This window comes from Gekko japonicus, unplaced genomic scaffold (assembly GCF_001447785.1).
Source record: "Gekko japonicus isolate JY-2015 unplaced genomic scaffold, Gekko_japonicus_V1.1 scaffold3122, whole genome shotgun sequence".
Taxonomy (NCBI): Eukaryota; Metazoa; Chordata; class Lepidosauria; order Squamata; family Gekkonidae; genus Gekko; species Gekko japonicus.
This window is the reverse complement of record NW_015169271.1, coordinates 143,209-164,791: the sequence shown is the minus strand read 5'-3', so window position 1 is coordinate 164,791 and position 21,583 is coordinate 143,209. Positions and strand designations below refer to the sequence as shown.

The 21,583-nt window shown below is 49.4% G+C and overlaps 1 protein-coding gene across 1 annotated transcript in view; it reads right to left on the bottom strand.

Moving 5' to 3' along the window:
* Positions 1-21,583, bottom strand: part of PLEK (pleckstrin) — a 40,982-nt gene that overhangs the window by 14,852 nt on the left and 4,547 nt on the right. The window contains exons 2-3 of the mRNA XM_015416549.1: positions 7,699-7,854; positions 463-644 (exon numbers count right to left, since the gene is read on the bottom strand). Coding sequence (XP_015272035.1) covers positions 463-644; positions 7,699-7,854 — 338 coding nt within the window. The remainder of the gene's footprint in view (positions 1-462; positions 645-7,698; positions 7,855-21,583) is intronic.

Genomic DNA, 21,583 nt, shown 5'->3' with positions numbered 1-21,583 from the left:
ATCGGGTCCAGTAGCACCTCAGTTGTAACAGTGGGAGGTCTCTAGCCACCCACGGAGATTTGCCACACTATCTGGAGGTCAGTTGTAGTTCTGGGAGCTCTCCAGGCCCCACCTGGAGGTCGGCAAACCCCCCTCCCCAGCGTCAACTTGCATTTTGAAGACTCGGTGTTTGGGGGGAGGTGCTTTGGCCAGAGAAAGACTTAGAGCAGACACAGAACCACTTCTCCATTTAAAATCTTTGCCTCACAGTTGCTTTATAAAATAAAAAGTCAAATCAGCCGCAGTCCTATGTCCATTTGTGCATTGCAGGCAGTTATTTTGTAAAGGAACAAAAGGAAGGCAGCTTCCTCTCATTGTTTGTATGTCTGGGTTCCTTATTTTAGGATGCTAGAACATGTTTATGTGCAGCCCAACCGTGGACTTCTGCTGGAACGAACCCCAGAGACCTTTCCCTCAACATACCCCAGGTTGATCGACGAAGGCAGTTTGATAGATTTCCGAGTCGATTTCCTGGAGAACCTCTTGCCTCTCTCGATGCACTGGATGGCTTTCTTGATGTCTTTGACCCAGACGTCCCGCTCCTCGAGGTGGGAGGCTTGGAAGAAGTGGTCCTGCTGCTTGGCGGTGGTGAGCTTGACGACAAACTAAGAATAGATTTCCATAACAGTGTTAAGTCGCTCGCTTAACAAAGAAGTTGGAGAGTGATTCAGCAAGAACACAACTTTATTCTTCAACTCGAACACAACTCCAACACGGATCAACATCTGATGGCCAGAACAGAACGGTTCTGCGGTTCAGGTTTTGCATTGCAGTTCCCCTACTTTTAAACTCTCCCGGCTAATGTAGCCACACCCACTGTACAAATACCAACCAATACGGTTGTTCAGATAAGGACCAATCACAGACGTTCCCGCTCAGGGAGCTTGCTGTAAAGTGATTGGCTAGGTGCTTCCTGGGCTAGGAATACGATTGGATGGATTTGGATCCTAGCCCAGGATGAAGCTTAACATAGCTTTTTAATCAGATGTTTCACAACCCGTAACGCATTCAACGGCAGCTTATGAATACATTACAAACAGTTAATGTCGATCCACAGCAGGAGTAGGGATACATTCTGGAGAGCAGTCCATGTGAACAAAGAACGAACCACCGGCTCCGAAACAAATCGCTAATCTAGGCATGCTTGGGAGATACTGTCAATGCCGCATGACGGAGCGAGCTCCCGTCTCTGGCCCCAGCTCCTGCCAACCTAGCAGTTCGAAGGCAAGAGACTGCAAGTAGATAAATAGGGACCACTTCGGTGGGAAGGGAACAGTGTTCCGTGAGCCTTGGCGTCCAGTCATGCCGGCCTCACCGCCTCGGAAACATCTCCGGACAGCGCTGGCTCTTTGGCTTGGAAACGGAGATGAGCACCGCACCCCTAGAGTCGGATTCGACGGGTTTTCGAGCAAGGGAGACTTTTACCTTTAAACCTTTACTGGGAACTGGGATTGACCTGGATCTCCCAGGCTAGCCTGATCTCAGAAGCTAAGCAGGGTCAGCCCTGGTTAGTATTTGGATGGGAGACCACCAAGGAAGTCCATGTTGCTCCACAGAGGCATGCGGTGGCCGACCACCTCTCAGTGTTTCTTGCCTTGAAAACCCCATGAAGGGCCGCTGTACGTTGGCTGCGATTTGATGGTACTTTGCGCACACAAATACACACTCAGTGGAGAACAGACAGTAAAAAGTCCCGTCCTAAACAGGATTGGAGCTTTCTAAGTCCATTTAAGTCGGTGAGCACAACCCACACACTACTCAAGATAATGGCAACACATTTATGGAACAGAATCGGGCTAGATCACAAAAATAAGCATAGTCCAGACATCACAGTCGATTTTTAACTAGGCTTAATTTTAGGGATTCTTGTCAAGAGGAAAGAGAATAGGGGGAGAAAAATGGCCTTCCTGATCATGTACGAAAATGATAAGAATGACCAAAAAAATCACTTTTGTTGTTTTGCAGTTCAAATTGCTGGTATAGATAGATGGATGGATGGACGGACGGACGGACGGACGGACGGACAGACAGACAGACAGACAGATAGATGATGAGAGAGAGAAATTTAAGCAGTGATGCATGGTATTATTTCTAACCTCACTTTTACCTTGAAGGGCACGTTGTTTTTTGGAGGTGGCTGTGAAAAGCAGTGGCATGTCTTTATTTATCTACTTCATTCGTACTCCAACTTTCTCCCTAGTGGGGACCCAAGGCAGCTTACAACCTTTTCCTCTCCTCTCCTCCATTTTATCCTCTCAACGACAACCCCGTGAGGTAGGTTAGGCTACAAGTGTGTGACTGGCCCAAGGTCACCCAACCAGCTTCCACGGCACGAGTGTATTCAAACCTGGGTCCACCCAGATACTAGTCCGACACTCTTAACCACGACATCACACTGGCTGGCAGCAGGTCTCCACCCCACCCCCCACCCTGGCTGCTGGGGATTCTAACCAAAGGACTGGCAACCCTATGTTCTGACCCATATGTGGTACCTACTCCATTCCTTGATCCAGGCCAGGATTTTAGCCTGCTCTGGATGAACCACATGCTATTCCAATCCAGACTTTACTATGCATTAGAAGAACGAAAAAAGGAGCTGCGGTGGCTCAAGTGGTTAAGACGCTGAACTGCAGGCTGTGGAAGTTCAGCAGTTCGAGACCCGAGTGTGCCGCGTGACGGAGTGAGCTCCCGTCTCTAGTTCCAGCTCCTGCCAACCTAGCAGTTCGAAAGCAAGAAACTGCAAGTAGATAAATAGGTACCACTTCGGTGGGAAGGGAACAGCGTTCCGTGCGCCCTGGTGTTTAGTCATGCCGGCCACATGACCACGGAAACGTCTTCGGACAGCGCTGGCTCTTCGGCTTTGAAACGGAGATGAGCACCGCAACCCTAGAGTCGGACTCGACTGGCTTTCGAGCAAGGGAACCTTTACCTTTACTAGAAGAACGAAAAGGAAGTTCTAGTTAACTGCTGCTGCTGCTGTAACTCTCAGCAGGGTAGGAATGTTAAACTCAGCGTTTGTTTAAACCGGCGTCCACCTTCTGATTTTCACCTCTGGTATTCCGGATACCACAGCACACGCATGAACTGGAACAGCACCCCTAATTTCAGAACTTATTGTTAAACTGCAGCTGCCCTTACAACTGTGTTCCTGATAGATTATCATGATTGACTCTTAAACAATAGCGTTTTCTAGATGTCAGCCACCTTTTGGGTTTCGTCAGTGTTAACCAAATCTCGGGTTCGTGTTCTCGGGTGAGTCAAGTCCAATAAACCACACCAGGCGAAGCCTCAAACACAGCAAGAGCGAACCTTATTCAGATAAAGGGAACTCTTGCATGAAACGCCAGCAGTTCAGAGCGCTGACACAATTGTTGTTGTTCTTAGCCACTGAGTTGTGTTTGACTCTTGGTAATCCTATGGGCCAGCTCTCTCCACGTTTTCTGATTTTGTACCGTTTCTTTGAGTTGTTCCATGTTCAGGCTGGTGTCGACTTATACAGTGTCTAGCCACCGTGTCCTTTGGCGGGCAGGTTTCCTTTTGCGGCTAACCAATCCGGTTGCTTATATACTCTCCAAAACATTCTAGAATGCCCCTCCCACGTATAAATTATTACATCGATTCAGTTGCCATACAGAACTTTCAATTCGCTGCTGTTTGTTCCACAATTCCTCCCCTGGTAATGAAAGAATTTCCACTTTCTCTCACAGTGCCATTTAAACTGTCTTTTTCATACCAAATAGTCTGCCATAAGAACATAAGAGAAGCCCATGTTGGATCAGTCCAACGGCCCATCCAGTCCAACTCTGTGTCACACAGTGGCCAAAAACACCAGGTGCCCTCAGGAGTGGGGCCAGGACACTAGAAGCCCTCCCACTGTTGCCCCCCACCCCAAGCACCAAGAATACAGAGCATCCCTTGCCCCAGACTGAGAGTTCCTATATAGACCTTGTGGCTAATAGCCCCTGATGGACCTCTGCTCCATATGCTTATCTAGTTCCCTCTTGAAGCATCACTTGCCCCAGACATAAGAACACAAGAGAAGACAGTGCTGGATCAGGCCAATGGCCCATCCAGTCCAACTCTCTCTGTCACACAGTGGCCAAAAACACCAGGTGCCCTCAGGAGTGGGGCCAGGACACTAGAAGCCCTCCCACTGTTGCCCCCCACCCCAAGCACCAAGAATACAGAGCATCTCTTGCCCCAGACTGAGAGTTCCTATATAGACCTTGTGGCTAATAGCCACTCATGAACCTCTGTGCTCCAGATGCTTATCTAATTCCCTCTTGAAGCCATCCATGCTTGTAGCCGCCGCCACCTCCTGTGGCAGTGAATCCATCCTTTCAATCAAAATCTAAACATTTTAAACAGACTAGGAATATACTGCAGACAACAACAGAAACATGTTAGCACGACAATGAATAAGACAGAGGGAAAAGATTGTGATGCATAAGTCATTCTCTAACGGCATTAAAAATCGAGTCCCACCGGCTACCTACATGTGTAACATAGGCTATCGCAGCAATATGTTCTGCCCTGTTGAAGATTTTTATCGTAATTGCCGGGGATGTACACACAACTGAGAAGGTTTCCTCAAGTCAGGAAAACCCAGAGCCAGAGCCTGCATTAATAAGGTCTTCATCTCTTGGAATTGTTGTTCTTCCTCACATGCCCATACCAACGTCTCTGGCTCAGTTTCTTGACATTTTGCATGCAAAGGGTTAGTGAGCTCCCCAAACCCTGGGATCCACAATCTGCAGGATCCTGGCATTCCTAGGAAGCTGCGAAGCTTCTTTGTCTTGGGAGGAGCCAACCGACAAATAGCTTCTTTTCGTCCAGGAATTCTTTGCCTTGTTCCTTGTGGAACAGTAAGTCCCAGGTATGTAACCTGCGGCTGCACAAGCTGAGCCTTTGATTTCACAGTTCTATATCCTGCCTTCCCTAGGAAATTTAATAGCGGGATGGTGGCTTCTTGAATTTCTTCTAACAAGGAGGCTGAGGCTGCGGTCCGACGTGCATTTTAATCCGCTGTTGCCCCGCCTCTAATTGATCCAGGGTATTTTGTAACAGAGAGTATTGATCAGACTCACCCCTTTAACACTCTTCAAAGTGCTTTTACTCCATTCTTGATCAATCAGATGCATATCAGACCCGGCAGCCAAGGAGCATTGCCGTCGGCCATTTTTTAAAATAGTTTCTCCCTCGAGCATGCCTACAAGCGCTGATATGCCTCCTGGGATATGTAGTTCATGGGGCTGTTGGACATTTTTTTAGAAGTTTGACCTCTGGGCATGTGCACAAGCACTGATCACCCTGCTGGGACATGTAATCTCCCTCTCTAAACTTTTCAATTTACCCTTTCCTCAAAGCACAGGAAAAAGCTGAAGCACAGGGACGTCCTTCTTTGAAAGTTTTTATGAAAAAAACAAAGTTTAGAGCAGCCCCTGTGGGAGAGGGGGAGAGAGAGAGAGGGGTGAATATGCAGTTATGCGCATTTCACTAACTAGTACAAAAAAGGTGGCTGAAAAACAAGAGACCAGTCAGACCTGCCTTACAGTTTGGGTGCGCAACAGAGCAATCAGACAACAGGAAATCTGGTTTGAAACCAGTTCAACCCAAAAGGACTAGACTTTCACAGGTATCAAAGAAACACGCAGTAAAAAGGGTGGGTGGGACACAGATGACTGGGGCACGACAGACAGATGTTGCTGTCTGATCGTGCATTTTAAATCTGTAAGGGAACAGCGATGGCAACTAATCAAACTGCACGTCTGATCACAGCCTGACAGTAGGAAATCATCAACGTACTGAAGCACTGTCACCTTGGGGGAGTGTTTCCACTCACGCTGAACCAGAAAGTGCAGCCACATACGCAATTATCTTATTTATTTTTTATTTATTTATTTTTTATTTATATCCCGCCCTTCCAAACGGCTCAGGGCGGCTAACATACGGCTAGTGCCAGGTTAAATGGATAAAATACACTAAAACAGCATTGAACAACCACAATAAAATCCCGTAAACAATATTTAAGGTGCTCTGATGTTATCCTATATATAGATCCCCACGATGGGAACAGTAATCCCAATTCGACGGCCAGCTGTAATAAATAGCAAGGACTCCAGCGACGATGTTCTACCCGCTTCCGCCAGGCGATGCATACCCCCCAAAATAGGGGTAAATGATGGAAAAGTACCACGATGGTGGAATAGTGGCGGTGGCGGCTCCTACTCAAAAGCCTGGCGGAAGAGCTCCATCTTGCAGACCCTGTGGAACTGCACAAGGTCCCACAGAGCCTGGATCTTCTCTGGGAGCCTGTTCCACCCAGGTAGGAGCCGCCACCGAAAAAGCCCTGGCCCTAGTAGGGGCAAACTTAACGTATCGTGGGCCTGAAACTTCCAGGTGGTGGAGACTCCCCAGGAGGTGGAGACTCCTCTGAAGAGAGGGGAGACGTATTTCTGCCTTTCCCTTTTCAAACGTAAGTGTTGCTTGTAATTTACACAGTAAATCTATTCCCAAAATAGCTATTGGGCACTCGGGAGTCAGAAGGAACCAATGAACCACGGTCTGGCCCTCAATCTCAAATTCCAAAAGGGGAGAGGACTCGATGGCAAAAAACCCCAACAAGGCCATTTCCCCATCCATGGCAGGTAAACCTCTCACTTTAGGCCCTAATCCCCATCTTGGAGAAATGGAAAAGTGGTAATAAAAAATGGCCTCCATACTAACGTTCTACAAATTTCCTCATGTCTCTGTGGTCTATATCATAGAGATTAGGGAGACTTCCTACAGCATCACTCGGAAGCGACGTCATATCCTCTCCAAGCTCCACCCTCCCCCGGCACCCCTCTCCAGATCTCCCAGCATTTGTCAAGACAACGCTGGCAATGGCTAAGTGGATCCTAACCTTCTCACTGATTAAGAGCCACGTAAATTTGGAGAAGGGCTCCCTAGTCTAGAACAGGGGGTCCCTGACCTTTTTGAGCCCGCAGGCACATTTTTTGGGGTGGAACTCACCACCCCCTCTCAAAATTCCCACCCATGCCCCCAAAAAAGGTTTCCCCCATGGGGTGGAGCCAAGCGAAGCCAGTGTGGTGAAGGGATTAAGTTGGACTCGTATCTGAGAGACCTGAGCTTGGGTCCCCACTTGTGTCACGGAAGCTCGTTGGGTGACCTTGGGCCAGTCACACGCTCTCGGCACAACCTACTTCACACGGCTGTTGTAACAATAAAATGGAGGGGAGGAGAATGATGCAAAAGGTGGGGTAGAGATGAATTAAACAGATTAAATAAATACCTCACTCCTCATACCACCTGGGAAGATGGAAGGCCTGATAGGGGAATGGAACCACACACTATCTAATAAAAGCCCGTGTGCCTACTGGTCCTACATTCTCAGTGCAAAAGGGCAGCCAATAAGAAGCCCTGCCTTACGATGTCCCCACCCACTTTCTGGACATCTCGATGGGATCTGAGGGAAATACTGGGGTGCACTTCGGTGCCCGCGGGCACCATGTTGGGGAATGCTGGTCTAGAGGAAGGCTTCTTGGCGGATGGTTGAATCCTCTCCAATGACAGTAAAAAAATATGTCTAGAACTGTTACGGAACTCCCCTCAACCCCCACAGCCTGCTTTCTTCGGCACCCTGAGGGATATGCTTACCATTCTCTTTCCAAAATCCTGACAGGGACTCGTAAGGGTGCTTCCTTTCAGAGGGATCATCCCTTTCGGGCTGCCGTCCGTCTTCTTCTTGAAGTACTCGATCCCATCTTCCGAGAGCACCACCCACATCGGTTTCCAGGTGTTGAACATGCTGCCCTAGTTTCAAAAAATCAAATCAAAATAACGTTATCAGCATAGCCCGGTGCGGCAGTCTTAAAGACAGAGTTCTTACCGCCGCCGAAATCAGCGATTCGTAACAATGGCAACGACACTCAGGGATTTAATCCCACGAGATATGCTGTATGCATGAGTAACAGGACAGCACTTTCCACCATCCCTGTGACCAGTGATGCCCAACATATCTAGGTGTTGGCCCCTGGTTTTATATGGCACCTTCTTACAAACAGATGTACATACCCCAATGCAGGATGTGCGCACATTCCCTGTAATGTGTACACAAGCAGGGCTATTTTGGGGCAGGAACGCACAGGAATGGAGTTCCGGCTGGCTCCTGAGTTGGCCACGCCCAGCAGGAACTCATTAGCATAATAGGCCACACCCAACAGCAGAAACTCACTAGGATTGGCTACATTAGGGGTGTGTGGCCTAACATGCAAAGGAGTTCCTGCTACAAAAAAGGCCCTGGGTTTTGACAACAAACAAGGTAAACAGAATAAGAAGCAAAAGGTGGGTATGGCTGAATGAGCACACGTCTGGTGACATGGGGGTGTGGTCTAATATGCTAATGAGATGTGATGTCGGAGTGTGGCCTAATATGCTAATGAGTTTCTGCTGTTGGGGGTGGCCTACTATGCTAATGAGTAACTGCTGGGCTTTTTCTACAAAAAAAGCCCTGTACACACGGCTGATCGAATCTATGAGTGGATTCAAGAGCTCATGCAGGGATAGGAGTGACCCTTTGTTCTGATGGCCCCCTTCGTTAACATCTCATCTCAGGGGAAGGTTCAAGGTATGTTGTTGCCCCAAGCAAGATACTTCCGATCTGGACCTGCACCCCTGTCGGTTGGGTCCAAGAGGTCACCAACTGTACCACCAATGGTTGACAGCCAGCCGAGAGTCTGTGGGCATCCGTGGCCCTTTCCCTCACAGTGCCACCGCAAGCAGTGTCCCGGGTGGCAAGGCTGGAGAACCCAGGTAAAAGAATGGGGGAAGGGGAAGCGTCCGGGACTTGGTGGAAGAGTGGCTCGATCAGAAGGGTGTTCGCAGGGCTCTTTTTGTAGCAGGAACTCCATTGCATATTAGGCGACACACCCCTAATGTAGCCAATCTTCCAAGAGCTTCCAGTAGCGCCTGTAAGAAGAGCTCTGTCAGCTCCTGGAGGATTGGCCACATTAGGGGTGTCTTGCCTAATATGCAAAGGAGTTCCTGCCACAAAAAAAGCCCTGGGATTTTCCACAAGCAGACATGCTGCCCTCACTCTTCCCTTCCCGATTGAATTCATCAGTTTCCTACTACTCGCTGCGTGGCCACATTTTGACCTGCAGCATCCCCCGATTTCCCCCGCGTCTTCTCGATCCTCAAAAAACAGGATCGAGAAGACGCGGGGGAAATCGGGTGAAGCTGCGGGTCAAAACGCGGCCACGCAGCAAGTAGTGGGAAATTGACGCTTAAAATCAGGGGGAAGGGAAGAGCGAGGGCGGAGCAGCGGCTTGTGGGGGATCGTTCATAGACTTACACACACACACGACACTGCCTGACGCTGAATCCAGACCATCGGTGCCCATCAGGGTCAGTTTTGTAACTCAAAGTGTCAGCCAGTCTCCAAGGTCGTAAGGTGCAGCAGAACACGTATGCGGTGTTGTCTGAGTTCATTAGCCATCATCCTTAAAACTACTTAAAATGAACATATGTTGAAGCATATGGTCTTCTACTGCGCCAGACCCTTGGTCCATCAAAGTCAGGATTGTCTAATCAGAGCAGCAGAGAAACTGCAGGGTCTCAGGTTGGGATCTTTCACATCACCGTATTGTTTTACCTGGAGATGCCGGGGATTGGACCTGGGACCTTCTGCATGCCAAACAGAGGCTCTACCACTGAGCCACAACCCCTCCGAAATACATGAAGCTGCCTTATACTGATTCAGATAGCTGGTCCATCAAAGTAGTTATTTGTCACGAATTGCGTGCGTCCTCTAGTTCGGAGTTGTCTGTTTCCACAACGAAGAGGGTTAATTAAAGTAATATGAGGCATAGTACAACACCAACCTCAGAACTCTAACCGAAGAGCCCTTAATGTTCGGGTCTCTCTGTATTTATCAGCTCGAAAACCCCTGGGGCAGTGTTATTTCACAGCTGTTTCCCAGGCCTCATTTCGTTCTGATCTCGTCATCCCCGGCTGTGTGTATCTTTCCTCTTTATTACTACATGACCCACTCCCCTGTTTAAAGGAACAGAACTTTATAACCCGTTCGTTCAGCTTCTCTCCTATCGGGACCGGCGCCTTGACTCCCTTTTCTCTTTGGCTCTGACAGTTGTAGGTGCCCTCTTGGTTCCCGTAAGTAGAGGGGCTCGCGTCTTCGCATTTTATACCCTGTTCGATCTCCCATGATTTCTTTAACTGGGTTCTCGCTCTTCCATCCTGTTTCTGACCCCATGAGGTCGTTACGGGTTGTGCCTTTGTATCCCCTTCTGGGGTGTCTGGGGTAAGTTCCGCTGACTTCTCCTGACATTATTGTCTACTCCAGGGGTGTCAAACATGCGGCCCGGGGGCTGGATGAGGCCCCCAGAGGGCTTCTATCAGACCTGCAGTGGAACTGGCTGTCCTCTGCTTGTTCTTCCAGTTCTGCTGCTGCTGCTGCGTCATCGTAGGTTTGCAGCTTACAGATACACAGCTGAACAGCCATAAAACTGCAACAGCACAGACATTTTGATGCAATAATTCAGAGCGAGAGGTGTCAGTTATCAGACACTGTTAAATCAACAAAATATTGCAAGAGTGCTAATGTTTTAAGCAGGTTTTTATTTTAAGTAAAAAAAAACCTTTGTGTTTGTGTCCTTTATAAAGTTTACATCTCCACTAGCTGGCATTACATTTTATGACACACGCGGCCCGGCTCAACAAGGTCTCATTTATGTCAGATCTGGCCCTCATAACAAATGAGATCGACACCCCTGGTCTACTCAGACTGGCAGTGGCTTCTCCAAGGTCTCAGGCTGAGGTCTTTCCCATCCCCTACTGCCAGATCTTTTAACTGGAGATGCCGGGTGTGGTGCTGCTCCTTGGGGTGTGGGGTGCAGGCGAAGCAAAGACGACAGGAGACAAGCTTGCAGAAACTGTCTGAATGAAGGAAGGAAGGAACTCCCTCCTCTCACGCAGCAGCTTTATTTATACACCGGGAGTTACAAGCATTAGAGCATCCTTTTGGAATGTGTGTGTGTGTGTGTGTGTTCAAGTTCTCTCAGGCAAGTTCTTATCAGTTGCTCCCCCTCTTCAAGGTTAAACCATCTGCGTAGTGAGCAGTAAACAGATTCCATCTCGGCCTCTCATGACGTACAAGCATTTCAGCTCCCAACCTCCAGCCAGGAGATTCCTGGACTGCCCTACAGCCGGGGATTGAACCTGGGACCTTCTGCATGCCAAGCAGATGCTCTACCACTGAGCCACAGCCCCTCCCCTGCATACCACATGAAGCAAATAGCTTTATGGCTTAACTCATCGTATTTGTTGGCTCTTGGATTTCCCGAAAGGGAGGAGGAATTTCATTTCCCATTACAACTGCAGTAAGAAAGCAGAAATTCTCAGCGGCGGGGTTTTACATGGGCACTGCCCCCGGTCATAATACAGAAGTGGGAAATGGGTGGTTGTTATTATTAGAACTCACTGGCACCGGGGCCTGTGAACCTCAAGCGATGACGACACCCATGCTCCGGCATGCCTTATTTAGTAATGTCAGTGACCAAGACTGCATCGAACAAGAGAACAAGCCCCCGGGGCAGGTCCTGTGGCTCAGTGGTACAGCATCTGCTTCGCCCCCCCGGAGATCCCAGGTTCAATCCCCGGCTTCTCCATTCAGAAGGATCAGGTGACAGGTGATGTGGGAAACCTCAAACTGAGACCCCGGAGACCCGCTGCCAGTCTGAATAGACGATACTGACCTTGATGGACTGAGGGTCTGGCACAGAAGAAGCCGACTCCATATGTTCATTTCAAGTCGTTCTTAAGGATTATGGGTAATTGATTCGGACGTGTTCCGCTGCGCCTGGTTTCTGAAGGCAGCAGCCAACGGGGCCGTAGCCAAGAAGTTTTTTTTGTTTTGTGGGGCAATTCGGTCTCTAAAAGGTTCGCCATCACTGCAATATATACTGATTAATCCAACTTTGTTAGGCTCTTGTTGCTTATACTGGTTTGTAACTTCCCTCTGCAACAATTTTCTAACGCAGTTGATTGTTATTTATAGTTCTGTATGTCTTTGTAAAGCTGCGGTGGCTCAAATGGTTAAGATGCTGAACTGCAGGCTGTGGATGGTCGGTAGTTCAGCAGTTCGAGACCCGGGTGCCACATGACGGAGTGAGCTCCCGGCTCTAGTTCCAGCTCCTGCCAACCTAGCAGTTCGAAAGCAAGAAACTGCAAGTAAATAAATGGGTACCACTTTGGTGGGAAGGTAACAGCGTTCCGTGCGCCTTGGTGTTTAGTCATGCTGGCCACATGACCACGGAAATGTCTTCGGACAGCGCTGGCTCTTCGGCTTTGAAACGGAGATGAGCACCGCAACCCTAGAGTCGGACTTGACTGGCTTTCGAGCAAAGGAACCTTTACCTTTACCTTTATGTCTTTGTACTTGTCTATATTTGTTTATATTAGTTAATAAAGTTATAATAAAAAGGTGTAATGCCAGGGGATCTCCAGCCACCACCTGGAGATTGCAACCCCAGGAGAGAGGGCTTGGCTCTCTCCCCACCACCATCACCAAACCCCCCACCCACCAGCGCTCCCTCTAAGCTGTGGAGTCTTGTGAGCAAAAATTCAACTCTGCGAACTACTGGCGTTAAAGTTGTGAGCGAGCGATTTGGCTGCTGCGTAAATGAGTTTGCTCGGAGCCCTCCTTCCTCAACTAAGACAAAAATGGGTGAGCCGGAGGCTAAAAAACCTGTGAGCTGGCTCACACTAACTCAGCTTAGGGGGAACACTGCCTCCTACCCCTGTGCCATGGAAAGTTATGGGAGAGAGTTTGACTTCCCCCCTGATAAGAACATCAGAAGAGCCCTGCTGGATCGTGCCAGGGGTCCATCCCATCTCACACAGCAGCCAACCAGTTCCTCTGGACAAGGGTGTAGACTTTCCAATTTCCCGGGGGGGGGGGGGGCGGGGGGTGGGGCGACGGACGTGTCTCGGGGCGAGGGGGGAGTCTCTTCACTTTCCGGGGGGGGGGGGGGGGCTGGGGCTGGGCCAGAGGCATTGCTTTGCTAGGAGCAAGGGTGGCTCCCGGGGGAGGCTCACCACCTTCCTGAAAATTTCGGCGGGGGCTAACGCCCCACCACCCCCACGAAGATTACGCCTATGCCTCTGGATGGTCAACAACAGGGCAGAGAGGTCGAGGCCTTCATAAGAATATATTTATTTATTTATTTATTTAATTTGTATCCCGCCCTTCCAACATGGGCTCAGAGAGGCGAACATAGAGGCAAATGCCATACATAAAACAATAAAACAATAAACAATCATTACCTCTAAAACAGACCATACCAATTCCATAATAAAATGCCAATAACAATAACACACTCCGAGTAAACACAATTGTCTCTGCTCAATTGATGTTATACTATAACTGTCATCCCCAGGCCCTGCGGAACTGCATAAGGTTCCGCAGGGCCCTGATCTCCTCCGGGAGCTAGTTCCACCAGGTAGGGGCCACCACCGAAAAAGCCCTGGCCCTGGTTGCAGCATATTTAACTACCTTGGGGGCTGGGATAACCAACAGATGTTGCCCCCCTGACCGCAGTGCCCTTGGGGGAACATATGGGGAAAGGCGGTCCCTCAGGTAAGCCGGACCCTGGCCATATCAGAAGAGCCCTGCTGGATCAGGGCAGAGAGGCCAAGGCCTTCCCCTGATTTTGCCTCCTGGCTCTGGGATTCAGAGGTTGACTGACTCTCAACTTCAGAGCTAAAGTATACATTACAAGGAACACACACACCCCGCCGCCGCCATAAGACCACTAAGCCCAGAGTCTATGGTTCTTTCCACGCTAGACCTTAAATCCTGATTCAACCCTGTCCCCAAACTTACATTCTACACTACACGCGAGTTCGCCCCTGTAATTATCTCAGGGTTGTTGTTTTTTTGTTTCCACATTACAGTGAGGTCACCCCAGTTTCACCCCACACTTGTCCCAGGATAAACGGATGCTGCTGTCACCAGGGATAAATGCAAGGTATTGTGTCCCAAGTTGGACTCTGATCAAACCAGGGATGAGATCCAAGTGCGGAAAGGACCTTCGACTGCACCATTGCCTGTTTTCAATAGCAGGATGGAGTCCTGACGTGTGCCCCTAAGCTTATACAGAACAGTGAGATTCGAACCCAGTACCACCTTAAAGAGCTACAAGATTTTGGGAGGGTGATGCGCTTTCAGGAGTCAAAACTCCCGTGTGCTTTCCGATCACCAGTGAGCAGCTACAAGTTCCAGTGTTCCCTCTAAGCTGAGTGAGTGTGCGCTAGCTCACAGTTTTTTAGCCTCCAACTCACAGATTTTTTGTCTCAGCTCAGGAAGGAGGGTGCCAGAGCAAACTAATTTAGGCAGCGGCCAAATCGCTCGCTCGCGACTTTAAGGCCGGCAGCTCACAAAGTAGAATTTTTGCTCACCAGACTCCACAGCTTAGAGGGAGCATTGGCCACAGCTGTGTCCCCATATTTGAGACTATGGATCGGGTCTTCTAAAGCAAACGGCGTGGTTTCCCATGGGTAAAGCCCCCGACACCTCTCCTCTTGTGAACTAAGAACTGGAGAAAGGAAACCACAAGATACAGCTGCTACGATCATGATTAACATGCCTGCCCACCCTTTGTGGGTGGATAACTACCACACATTTCCTTTCAGGAAATGACATGACTTTCGATAGGAGTTATTTATGTTAGTGAATTAAGTAGGGTTGCCAGGTCCCCCCTGGCCACCGGCAGGGGATGGGGGCAGTGTTCCCTCTAATCTGAGTTATTGTGAGCTAGTTCACGGTTTTTCAGCCTCCGGCTCGCACAGCTTTTGTCTTAGCTCGGGAAGGATGGCTCCGGAGCAAGCTAATTTACGCAGCAGCCAAATCGCTGGCTCACAACTTTAATGCCGGTAGCTCACAAAGTAGAATTTTTGCTCACAGCTTAGAGGGAGCATTGGATGGGGGGGCAGGGTTGCCAAATCCAGGTTGGGAAACTCCTGGAGATTTGAGGGTGGAACCTGGGGAGGACGGGGACCTCAGTGGGGTACAAAGCCATAGAGTCCACCCTCCAAAGCATCCATTTTCTCCAGGGGGACTGACCTCTGTCGTCTGGGGATAAGCAGTAATTCCAGGGGTCCCCTGGCCCCACCTGGAGGATGGCATCCTTATGAATTAGGGGTGCTTGAATGGCTGCTGGCTCAGCTCATGGTCTGTTCACCAGTCACAAAAAGGGAGCCAGTTTTTTTTTTTTTTTTGTCCATCAGTTCAGCTGTTTGCAAACAGTTTCGGGCTGTTGGTTGGGTTACTTTTTACAAATCCAAGCAATAGAGTATGGTACAATATGTAAGGTTGAAACTGGTCTCCGGGCTACAAGGAACCATTCCCCTGGAGGTAATGACAGCTTTGGAGGGTGGATTCCGCCCCTCTATCCTCATAGCACAGAAAAGCAGAAGGATGGAAGTTGCCGAGAACGCTGGACTAGAACCAATGGGTTGAAATTAAATCAAAAGAGTTTTCGGCGAATCATTAGGAAGAACTTCCTGACACAGCGGTTCCTCAGTGGGACAGGCTTCCCCGGGAGGTGGTGGGCTCTCCTTCTGTGGAGGTTTTCAAACAAAGGCTGGATGGCCCTCTGACAGCAAGGCTGATTCAGTGACCTTAGGCAGATCATGAGTGGGAGGGCAGGAAGGGTTGCCTCAGTGCTTTGTTCTCGTGGCCCTTTCTTACACACCCAGGGAAATGTGGATTGCCACGTTGGGGTCAGGAAAGAGTTATCCTCCAGGCCAGTTTGGCCCAGGGATCCTGGAGGGTTTTTGTCATCTTCGGGGCATGGAACAGGGGTCACTGAAGATGTGGGAGGAGGTATGTGTGAATTTCCCGCATTGTGCAGGGGGCTGGACTAGATGACCCTGGAGGTCCCTTCCAACTCTATGATTCTAAGATTCTATGAAATTAAATTAAATTAAATACGTGGGCAAATCGTTCAGCCAGTGATTATAAACACTCTGTGTGTGTGTGTGTGTGTGTGTGTGTGTTTGTATTTCAATGTCTTACTGGTTGGTATGAGTTTGAGTCCCTGACATTTATTTCACATATTTTGCAGAGACCTTAAGGGATACATTACACAGTTCCCCAATCATCTAATTAAACTGCCTGACCCAGCCAGCAGTGACCGTGGGTGGAACCATCTCACAAGTGCCATAACAAGGAAGCGAAACTCCGCTACCACAGCTGCACATTTTATTTATTGCAGCTGCACCCCACCTTTCTCCCCAAAGGGGATCCAAAGTGGCTCAAGCCATTCTCCCTCCTTCCATTTTGTCCTCACAACAACCCTGTGAGGTAGGTTTGGCCGAGGCTGTGTGACTGGCCCGAGGTCACCCAGCAGGCTTTCGTGCCCGAGTGAGGATTCGAACCTTGGGCCTCCTTGATTCTAGTCCAACACTGTACACCATGTTGGCTCATAACAGCCGTCTGAAAAGGACTGAAGACGGGTGAACAGATCGAACATTTGCAGTCGCCGAACTTGGTAATTTCGCCTTCTGAACGCAGGTTGTGAAATTGGCATCATCCCCGCTACGAATTTACCTCTCCTCCAGTTTGCAGTTGCACAAGACAACCCACAACTAGTGTAGTGGTGACACATAGAGTTACGCAGGCCGCAGGGTCGGTCACCAGTTTGGTAATCTCTGAGAGAGGGTTTTGTAATTCTACAAAGTCTCTTTTCCTCGGGTGCTACTGCCAAAGGTCAATACTTCACGGCGAATGATGGGGTACCACAATATTTCAATTAGATGCTGTTTCCTACATTAACATCGGGATCTATTGAGGATTCTAATTCAGTCTAACTTCTAACTCCAAATGTCTTATGTCAGTTTGGTGTAGTGGTTAAGTGCGTGGACTCTAATCTGGGAGAACCGGGGTTGATCCCCCACTCCACCACTTGAAGCTGCTGGATGACCTTGGGCAAGGCACACTTCTGTCAGAGCTGTTCTCTCGAGGGCAGTTCTGGAAAGAGCTCTCTCAGCCCCACCCACCTCCCAGGGTGTCTGTTGTGGGGAGGGGAAGGGAAAGGGGTTTGTAAACCGCTCTGAGACTCCGAGTAAAACACGGGGTATAAATCCGATCTCTTCTTCTTCTTCTTTGAAAGAGACATACACACCATCTTGGAGAGAGATGCACGCTCTGACTCAGGGGTAACTAGGGTTGCCAGCTCCGAGTTCCAGAATACCTGGAGATTTTGGGGGTGGAGCCTGGGGAGGGCGGGGTTTGGGGAAAGGAGGGGATTCGGTGGGGTCTAAGGCCACAGAGTTTGACTTCTGAAGCAGCCATTTCCTCCAGGTGGTGGTCTCTGTAGTCTGGAGGTGTGCTGTAATCCCAGACGATCTCCAGCCACCACCTGCAGGGTGACAACCGGAGGGGTGATTGTGGGAAGGGTTATTTTCCCAGGTGCCCCTGTGCTTTATGAAGCTGGGGCAAATCCCCACAGATAGCAGTACGGAATTAGAAGAAGAGGAGGAGGAGGAGGAGGAGGACAAACTCCTTTCCCTTCCCCTCCCCACAACAGACACCCTGTGAGGTGGGTGGGGCTGAGAGAGCTCTGACACAAACGGCTCTTTTTCAAGGACAGCTGTGCCAGAGCTTGTGACTGACCCAAGGTCACATCAGCAGCTGCAAGTGGAGGAGTGGGGAATCAAACCCGGTTCTCCCAGATCAGAGTCCGTGCACTTAACCACGACACCAAACTGGCTCTCCAGATCACAGGGAGAATTCAGATCATGGGGAGAGGCCAACCTGACTGTCCCATCATAGAATCATAGAGTTGGAAGGGACCTCCGGGGTCATCCAGTCCAACCCCCCTGCACAAGGCAGGAAATACACACATACCTCCCCCCCACACACACACACCCAGTGACCCCTGCTCCATGCCCAGAAAATGGCTTAAAAAAAAACCCTCCAGGATCCCGAGCCAATGTGGCCTGAAGGATAACTCCTTCCTGACCCCAAAGTGGCGATCAGCATTTCCCTGGGCGTGTCAGAAAGGGCCACGAGAACTCAGCACTGAGGCAACCCTTCCTGCCCTCCCTTCTCGTGATCTGCCTAATATCACAGAATCAGCATTGCTGTCAGATGTCCATCTAGCCTCTGCTTGAAAACCCCCAAAGAAGGAGAGCCCACCACCTCCCGAGGAAGCCTGTTCCACTGAGGAACCGCTCTAACTGTCAGGAGGTTCTTCCTAATATTTAGCCAAAAACTCTTCTGATTTAAGTTCAACCCGTTGGTTCTGGTCCGACCTTCGGGGGCAACAGAACACAACTCCGCACCATCCTCTATCTGACAGCCCTTCAAGGACTTGAAGATGGTCATCCTATCACCTCTCAGTTGTCTCCTCTCCAGGCTAAACATACCCAGCTCCTTCAGCCTTTCCTCAGAGAACTTGGTCTCCAGACCCCTCACCATCAATCAAAGAAGCCTGTTGGGTGGGCACACGAGAGAGGGGGCTTTTTAGTGTCAGCCCCAAAATTATAGAACAGCCTCCCCAGGGAGGTCATCTGCCCCTTCACTTTCGATCTTTAAAAAATGGTTTTATTTAGATCCGAGATAAATATAATTACAACTTTTGTAAAAGAAACATCTGGCCAGACAGACTGGGATTGCTGTAACCAATTGTTATCCGATGAAAATCGGACTGTTACCAAACCCGTGGCTAAATTTGAGGCAGCATGCTATCACGTTAGAACTGTTCGGCTAAATTTATAAAATTGTTTTTGCCTTTTATATTTCCCTACTGGGTTTGTCAAACACTTTTATGGCTTTATACATACATATTTATTGTATTTTACCCAGATTTTATAACTTTGTACCTAAATGCGTTTTGGTAAATGCTTGGTTCGATGTCGTAAGAAATGTACTACTACTACTACTCCTGGTTTTATTTAGGACTGCATTTGGTTTACATTTACTAGCAGTCCTGAGTGGTGGTTTTAAATTTTGGGTTTATGTTTTTAATGTATTTTATATTCTGTGTTTTGTCTAAGTTGTAATCTGCCTGGAGCTTGGTAAGGAAGAAAGGCGGCTCAGAGATGTCTAAAATAGATAAATAAAAACAGAGAGTTCTGCAGAGCAATCCTAGGCACAGTTACTTCAACCTAAACCACCTGAAACTAGTATACTTAGGCCCCGTTCACACAAGGCGATTTGGCCCGGGAGCGGGACAGTTTGGGGGCGGTTCAAACCGGTGCGATCATACCACAACATCTGGGAAGCGTCGTGATACCGTCCCCGAACTGGCCCTTTCCTGGCAAAATGCGCCTCAACTTGCAACCACCTACCTCGGTGGTTCAAGTGGAAGCGGCGCGGCAAGCCGGGCGTTTGATCGCCGGCGCGTCCTTGCGCCGGCACAACCCCAGCCCGGAGCCGAACTGCGCATGCTCCGACATGTGCAATTCAGCCGGCTAGGCATCCGAACTGTGTTTTCTCCCCGGCGTTTGATCGTGCCGGGGAGAAAAGGCGCCACGGCCAGGGGATCCGTGGGATCCGGCCGCGGCGTCGCAACGTTGGCGTGGCTTTTAAAAGCCGCGCCTTAAGAGGCTTTTCCCCTGCCATGTGGCAGGGGCCTTAGACTGAAGTTATGCTGAATTTTAATTTTTTATACATTTTTTAATCTGTTTTTCTTCCCAGGGGAGACCCAAAGCGGCTTTCATAATGTTATTCTCCTCTCCTCTGTTTTTCGTGGAATCTGCATTTGTCTTTCCCACCGGTGTCTCAGCCTTCTGACTCAGTCTTCAAAAAAGCTGTCTACATTTGGTGTCGTTTTCACACCTCAAGAGTGCTAGCATACTTTTGCATGTCCGCATGTGTTTATCGTCCTTTGGGGGCGGCTCCACTGTCATTGCACCTCTGTGCTGCTTTAAAAGAATCTTCTCCAAACAACATTCAAACAAGCATAGAGAAGGACGGCGTCACAGCAGCACGAAAATGATTTTAAAATGCAAATGCAGATTCGGCCTTAGCCTCACAACAACCCTGTAAGGTTGGTTACACTGCTTGCATATGACTGGCCCAAGGTCACCCAGCAAGTTTCCATGGCGGAGTAGGGGTTCTATGATTTCTCTATGCACCGATTTGTTTCTTCGTCTTCGCTTCTCCTAGATTCCAGCCACATATCTGAACCGCAACTGTTAGATTCACTGGTATGGTATGGTATGGCCAGGAATCTCTATTAAGGAGCAGGGTGCACTAGGCTTACACGCAGTAGTAGCTTCTTGATATTGTGTGTGCTAGCAAAGTTACAGAGTTACACAGGGCCACTTATCAGTTTCAAAACAAATAAGAGTCCTTTATTCAGGGAACTCCATTCTAGATAGTATTGGTGAGAGATAGTAAAAGAATCTAACCACCTAGGATGGATGAAGATGCAGAATACTATATCCTGCACCCATGGTGCCAAAAGATGGAGACTGTGCGTCTTCTTGGTGTGTGTGGGAGAGAGAGGTATAATATCCTTTTTAAGGTGTGGTGACCAGAATTGCACACAGTATTCCAAATGAGGTATACTGACTTGGAGGATGGAGCACCCGGAGGCTTCCACCCATCCTCACAGAAAGAAGGAGGAGGAGGAGGAGTTGGTTTTTATACCCCACTTTTCTCTACCCGAAGGAGTCTCAGAGCCGCTCACAATCTCCTTTCCTTTCCTCTCCCCACAGCAGACACCCTGCGAGGCGGGTGGGGCTGAGAGAGCTCTGACCGAAACTGCTCTCGAGAGAACAGCTCTGAGAGAGCTGTGACTGACCCAAGGTTCCCCAGCTGGCTGCATGTGGAGGAGGAACAGGGAATCGAGCTCGGTTCTCCGGATTAGAGTCCGCCGCACTTACCCAATACATCACGCTGGCTCTTGAATCTGCACAACGAGACGCGTTTCTTTCTGTGGTGAGCAAGTGGTTGCCAACCTCCTGGTGGGAGATCCCCCGCTACTACCATTGATTTCCAGATGACAGAGATCAGGTGCCCCCAGAGGAAAATGGCTGCCTCGGTGGATTCCATGGCATTGTCGCCAGTTGAGGTCCCTCCCTGACCCCGACCTCCCCAGGCTCCACCCCCCCAAATCTCCAGGAATTTCCCAACCCAGAGTTGGCAACCCAATGAAGTTGGCAACACGGCAGTATTTTCCTCAGGGTATCTGGACCCAAAAACCTTTTGTACACGTCTCACTCAAGCGACAGCAAATTCTTCCATTTGATCAAACACCAAAGCCAAGAAAGAAGGTCTCTGAATGTTCTTGTTCAGGGACCCCCAATGGGGGTGACCGGGGGCACCCTGGTGTTCCCCCGACACCTTTCCTGGGGCCAGCCAAGTGTTTTCAGAAAGTGGGTGGGGCCCGTTGGGCTCCCGCCCACTGGGGTTTCTGACTGCCCATTTGCGATCTGATTGGCTGTGAAAATTCAAATAATATTTCAGCGACAGCGGCCACGACAGTGCCGGTTTTCTTGTCTCCGTGTGTGA